Consider the following 7,144-nt stretch of genomic DNA (forward strand, 5'->3'; position numbering starts at 1 on the left):
CGTTGTGGGAAATTTTTGCGGGTACCCTCTGGGTATGGGTCAAATTGTCATCCCCATGTTTATATATTGTGCATTTATATATTTAATTTTAAATTTAATTTTTAAATAACGTATCCCGGACGTATCGTATCGAGAATTTTGAAAATTTTCCCATATCGGTGTCGTATCGGTATTGTGTCACGTATCAGGGTTTCATAGTTTATAACCCTCTGGTTCCTAGGGGAAATGAGCCCTAGTAGTTCAGAGTTCGACTGCGAGGTAAGTAAAGTCTGGCCAAGAAATTGTTCCACCTAGGAATCGAACCCGGATTCTCCTGAAATCCGTCCTTTTTGGTGAAGCTCATTAGCCCACTTGAGCTCAATGACTTGGTTAATCTTGATGTTTTCTTTTCCGTGTTTCTTTTATACTTCCTAAATTTCCAATTTTGCCCTTGCGAAAAACTTCGGTTCTAGAAACTGAATTTTTTTTACCTTGAAAAAAAAAATCGGTTTCTAAAAACCGAAATTTACTCTGAATTTGTACTAAAATATAAAAAATTTATAGCGGTCAATTTGAACATTTTGGAACATATCAAATGAAGAAATTCCAAATTCCGAGATTTTATTTGTTATTTGAAATTCCTTAAATTTTGTTTAAACAAAATGTTTCATAAATTTTCACCATTTTAAAATATTTTCAAATTAATCATCAAAACAAAAAAAATTAGAAAGAAGAATTTAAATTCTCTTAAAAAAATTGCTTGATTAGTAGAGTTAATTCTTTCTTATTTGACCTAGTTTGAGTTAATTATTTATTAAGTTGTTATATAAGTTTGCTCATTTGAGTTAAAATTTTGGAAATAAATTCAATAAAGATGTGGCGATACCAAAGTTTTGGATACAATTTTGATTGCATAATATGAGGAAAGAAGAGAAATGAATTGAAATTCTCATTATTGTTACAATTGGAGTAATTACATGCATTCTCTATTTAGAGGGGAAGCTATGTAAACTAAGTGGTAAGCACTAGTATGTAGCTGATTAGTGACTAATCTAACTAGAAGAACTGATTCTGTTTATGTGGTGGACTAGAACTAAGATAGTGACTTATCCTTATCTTCTACATTTGAGTGTAATACATAAATCGAAGTTTTATATGCAACATTTAGTAGTTAGTAAGTACTACATTATTGTGAATCACTTTTAAAATGGTTTGTTTCTTATTATGTTCTATTAAAACGTTTCTTATATGCAACTTAAAATCTTGCTTTGTATGTGATCGAAAGCACCCTATTAATATTGGAACAACCATCATTTCTGCTTGTAAGTTTGATGAATAAGGAAATTAATATAGCAGATGCTAGAATAATCAAATTTCTAGCAGAAAAGTAAGTGCTTACAGGAAATTCAAAGAAACAGAAACCTAATTATTGCAGCCAAAACAGCCAAAACAACAAGCTGTTATCACCTATTTGATAACTAACAAATCTTATACAAGTTAAATAATAGAATCAAACCTATATTTTGCACACTATTTTTTTTTATCATGATAAATTGTCACTCACTTATTCAGCTAGCATCACTCGAATTGTAAAAGGTCAAGAAACATAAGAAGCCAACGAATTCCGCAGAGCTGCCTCAAACATTCATAGTTACACTGCTTTCTTGATAATTTTGATGGATGACTTCATCCCTTCAAACAAAGATGGAGATCACGGGATTCGGCTTAAGACCTTTGCACTCTATGAAAAGAATCTAGAGAGATTTTTCAGAGTTTAAGAGATGAGTTTAGAAGATAAATCTACTACATTTTCAAATATATTTTGTATATTAAAAAAATAAAAATAAAAAACGTGACAAATGACATAATACCTCAATCGTACTTATTTGATTTTAAAAAACATTTTAGTGTGTAATTTAAATGAGAGAAATAAGTTATCTCCAACAAAATTCTCCATCCAAATATAAATTTGAAACCTCTAAATTTCACTCATCTACGTTTCTTTACCTTTGTCTCCATCTCTCTTGATTCTCTTTTTCTCACTTCTTTTTCTCTCTATTTTAAACTTCATTACATCGCTATCTCTCTTATTTCTACCTAAAGCCACTCTACCTTTCCAGCACCAAAGATAGAGAGATTCTTGTCCACCAAAATATACCCTTTAAGATAGAGATTTCTTATTATAATATACTCTCTACCAAACACATACATAGTATTCAAAAGATAGAGATTCTTGTCCACCAAAATATACTCTCCTCAAAGGATTTCCCCTTCACAATAGAAAACACTATTCACAATTACAATATTCAAAGATACCTCTCTAACTCCACAATTGCACTATTTATACAAATTTAAATACTTCTCTAACTAAACCAATAACAACAAATAACTAACTAGCTTCTTAACAAATCAATGGCTTCCACTTTATATGGAGCCCTTCATCAATACCCAGATAACATGTGACAAATGAATGTTGTAACGTGGCTCAGCATGACATGCACACACTACAGGGGAATAATCAAATACATGATGATTTAGTAAAATAACTCTTCTGTCTTTCAATTATCATCTTTTCTTAATTTGTGTGAAATAGTCAAATGCGACATTTGTTTCGGGACGAAGGGAGTAACAAGCATTCTCATTCATTTCTAGCTAAGAATCAACAGCCATTGATATTTAAATGTCATAAATAATTGAAGATACAAACCATAAATACATTTTCAAGTGCATTTGAAATCTTATACTTAACTGTCTACTAAATGTTTTGCCTAAGCATTTTCTGACAGAAAGAGAAGAACATGCTATCTACACTTGATTTCCAGCTACAATGACACGAGACTCCCCGATTATACTGCTTTATACACCAAGAATGATCCAGTACCAGTGTAACTACATGCTAATGCCTTCCCAACCGAGGTTGGCAGAGAAAAAGCTAGCTGAGCATGTTCAAGCTCCAATCTCGCACAGAAACTTTTCCTGCCACAAATTTAGTGCAAAACAGAAAATGAATCAACAAGCTGGAAATTGATTGAAGAATAATAAACCAATTAACACTATTACACTAACACAACATAGCTAGTACTAAATGCTTAAAAGATGTGAGATATTACATAATGCCATCCTCAATTAACTGTGTACTAGTTGACTATGCACTATTCAGATATTGCAGGGTCCTATGGTTGCAAGATCTATTTTTCCATGAGAAACACAACTGAAGCAAATTTAATTTACCTCACAGCATCCAGCAATTGGCTAGCAATGTGTTTTCTTCTGTTGGAAGGAGTGACCCAGATGGCTCTAATGCCACAAACAGCAGCAACAGGTTCGTTTTTGCAGATGATTGCCCTACCATCCATCATATCAGAATCACTCATATTTATAGGTCTTTTCTCAACTTCCCTATGAAAAGCCATATTCCCAAACCGGAGAGTGGTTGGACACAGCTTCTTTCCCTTTTTACTCGCGCTATCAGAATGTCCAGTAACTGAGCAAGACTCAACTCTGAATGCTTCTTTGATTGGCTGTGCAACCAAGCACCCAACAATTCTTTGGTGAGACACGGACAAATAGACCTGAATGTATACAAGTTTAAAAGCATAAATAACCTTAATCTTAAGAACCTAACATAATGTTTACATATATTAAAAACAAGATGTAGAGTATAAATGTTTCAAGAAGTCTATGAGAAACCACATAAATTTCAGAAAACAAATAGTAAATAACTATTGCTTATAATAAGTAGAGATTAACATTTGCATCTTAATTTTATTTAAGAAGCTTGTCATTTGATATTTCCATGAATATCTACACGTTTAAAAGCATTTTTCCATAAACGAATAATCATAAACTTATTTTAATCAAGAAACTTAAGTGGGTGTTTTGTTTTACATTTGAGAGTAAAAACCGACTGTGAAGGCAAAAACTTCAATTTCTAGCTTCAAGGTTAATCACCAAGAATTAGTAGTAACATTGACAGAATCACGGTGATTTTGGCCAAAGTTACATTATGGAGCTTCAACAAAATCACAGTGTCAACACGATTTCATCAAACTCACCGAGTCACAATGAACTCAAACATGCACTAAAATGAATTCAACACCTCTAGAATAAATTTTAACTCATCCAAGAGTCAAACAAAACATACACTTACATAATTTAAAAGCTAATCTAAACAGCACCACAAACAAAACCAATCCTACTTTGGCACATCGAAAAACATTAAAATCAATTTCATTTCATCGAAAAGTCAAACCAAACATACCCTTATATAATTCAAAAGCTATTCTAAATAGCACCAGAATCAAAATCTAAATTCCAAGTAAATTTTTTGTGGTAAAGTAGAGCTAGAACATTATCAACCTTACAATGCTGATGAGCTATCCATCCACTTCCCAACTCAATTTCCATCATCTTCACAACTTCTTCTACCTATCATAACAACAATTTCATAGAAACTTGTTCAATACTTCAAATCATAAAAAACTAAAATTAGAACTTAAAATCAATAAATCAATAAAAAAATAACCTTGTTTCTATGAGAAGATTGATCAGTATCCAACACCAAAATAATTCTACCACTCTTATCAGAAGAAATAACTCTTTCATTACTCCAACCCTAAAAAAACAGAATCAATAATCAAGAAAATTAATAAACAAGAAATTGACATAGGAATCAAATAATAGAGATTAGAAAAAGGGAAATTAATTACCCTAAATTGAATTCCTTGTGTGAATTGTTTATGAAATTGCGCATGTGATTTCTCATCTTCTACATTTCCAGGAGTGAAATCAACACCACAAATCGAACACGCGCGTAAGAGAAAATCCGATTGACCGAATTCCAAATGAAACTGTGCATAGGTTCTCTTCTTGTTCTTCACCGCCAGTTTTTCAATTACGGTAGAAGGTGAAGGAATTGGGTTAGGATTAGGATTAGGGTTCCAACGAGTTCGGCGGTAAGTGTTGATAATACGGTGGTGTTTGTTTTCCCAGTCCCAATTGGACAAATCATCGTCACCGTCGTCGTCGACGGTGGCCGGAGGTGGAGTGGAAGAGGAGGGAGATTTGAAAAAATTGTTGATCTTTAATTGCATTTGGCAATGCAGTTATTTGTGTTAAACGACGTGTCGTTTTGTGTTTTACGATTACACTTTGCAAGAACTAGTAAGAAGAAGAAGAAGATGTAGTTTACTTTTTATTTTTTTTTTGTTTAATATTTTGAGCGGGAATTTAATCGCGCCATTTTTTTAAGCCCCAAAAATTTAGGGATGTAGGGCCAGTCAAACTTAAATTGTTTTTCGATTTTTTTATTTTATTTTTAAGAATCTTCTATCCAACATGAGAATTCAATCACTTTTTTTTTTTTTTTTTTTTTTCTCACTGAGTTTGGAAAATTCCCAAATTTCGTAGTCTATAACCCATGAAAATTGTGAAACAAAACTATCAAAATGAATAAAATAAGGAAAATGTTAACATGTGCACCAAAGGCACATGTTAAGAATACAAATGTAGTAATATTCTCTTGTAACTTGTGCATTATATTTTTTAAACATTAAATTCTTTTATGTTATTAAATATAAATTTCTATTTTTAGATACCTTAACATGTGCTCCAAGAGCACATGTTAACATGACCCATAAAATAATATCCGAGACTTTTTTCTTAGGAATATTCTATCCCAGCACATATAGGATATTTGTGGTTGCATTTAGATGAGGAATCAAATAAATTATATTTTTTCATTGACATTGGAAAAATGTCATAATTCGTGGTCTAAATAACCCACAAAAATTGTAAAAAAAAAGGCTATTGAAATGAATAATTAATTTTTTAGCTCATTTTATGAAGAATCTTCTATCTCAACACATATAGTGCATTTGTGGATCCATTTAGGTAAGGAATCAAACAAATCTTATTTTTTCACCCACATTGAAAAAATTCTCATAATCCGTAATTATAGACTATATATATAACTTTTCTAATAAATCTAAAAAATCAATTTTTATTTATATATGGGATCGGAAAGAGTACGTGGTTATAGTTAACTTGGTCATATTTAATTTATTTTATGTAAAGAACCTCAATTTAAAAATTGATTATATTGTAAAAATTATCATCAATGTACCATTGATCTTAGCTTCTTCGTCATGAATGATGTCATTGTGAATCCGCGAACCAAATTTGAAAAATGACACAAAATGTTAGTTGGTTCAGTGGTGATTAATGCTTAACTTGATAAGGAGGACCACGGTTCGATCACCGCAACTGCATTTGGGAGGAGACTGGAACCACTTGATGTCAGAACTCGTCCCGAACTCTGGACTACTAGGATCTCCTTCCACTAGGAATCAGAGGGTGAAAACCAAAATTTTTTTTTGAAAAATGACAAAAATGTTGTCCATAATCCATATGAAAGATTTTAGTGTCAAACAAAAAAAAATATGAAAGAAATTCAAATCACTATGACGGTACGAGTCAGAGTCTCATCCGGCGTTCTTTGCTTGAAGGGATAGGGATGATGCGAATGAGTAGGATACACATAAGGAACCATAGTACTTATATTTTTTTGTCGGTGATTAAAAATTCTCATTTTTGGTCCCATAAGTGTAGCTCAAATGGTAGCTATCAGGGATATTATTGGAGTGGTCGGGGTTCGAACACCGGATTCCACAATTCTCCACATTTAAATGTGTGAGACTCTAGCCACTAGGCTACTTAACAAAAAAAAAATTCTACTTTTTGAGATGTTCGAGCTTTAAATTTCAATCCTACATATAAATATACTGTCTCTTACCAACTAAGCTATGTTCATGGGAACATAGTACATACTCCTTTACTAGAAGTTTTTTTTTTTAAAAAAAACTCTTTGTACATCTATTTTTTTATGGTACTTAAAGTATCATACCAACATTCATTATAGGTAAATTTTACAAAGAATAAGGTGGATGGGTATTAAGGTACCCTACAACACTCACACCTGTTATTTTTTTTGGATAATTACCTATGTTCGTGCTCATACTCTTAGTGCGGATTTTTAGCTTACATGTTGCAAGTATTTTTTGGAGGTATCCACCGGACATGACATGAGTCCTATTGCTATATTTATTAAGGGAGGGCCAATTGATCGTATAGTGGGACCCTGCAATTATATTTTTATCAAACCTTC

At 32.1% G+C, this 7,144-nt stretch overlaps 1 protein-coding gene across 1 annotated transcript; it reads right to left on the reverse strand.

Moving 5' to 3' along the window:
- Positions 1 to 2,648: 2,648 nt before the first annotated feature.
- On the reverse strand, positions 2,649 to 5,161 carry LOC123898071 (protein CHROMOSOME TRANSMISSION FIDELITY 7). The gene is made up of 5 exons (XM_045948921.1): positions 4,689 to 5,161; positions 4,505 to 4,594; positions 4,339 to 4,407; positions 3,211 to 3,551; positions 2,649 to 2,955 (listed from the first exon to the last, which is right to left on the reverse strand). The coding sequence occupies exons 1-5, from the start codon at positions 5,070 to 5,072 to the stop codon at positions 2,826 to 2,828; spliced, it is 1,014 nt and encodes a 337-aa protein (XP_045804877.1). The 5' UTR covers positions 5,073 to 5,161; the 3' UTR covers positions 2,649 to 2,825.
- Positions 5,162 to 7,144: the final 1,983 nt, after the last annotated feature.

Source organism: Trifolium pratense, linkage group LG7, assembly GCF_020283565.1.
Source record: "Trifolium pratense cultivar HEN17-A07 linkage group LG7, ARS_RC_1.1, whole genome shotgun sequence".
NCBI lineage: Eukaryota > Viridiplantae > Streptophyta > Magnoliopsida > Fabales > Fabaceae > Trifolium > Trifolium pratense.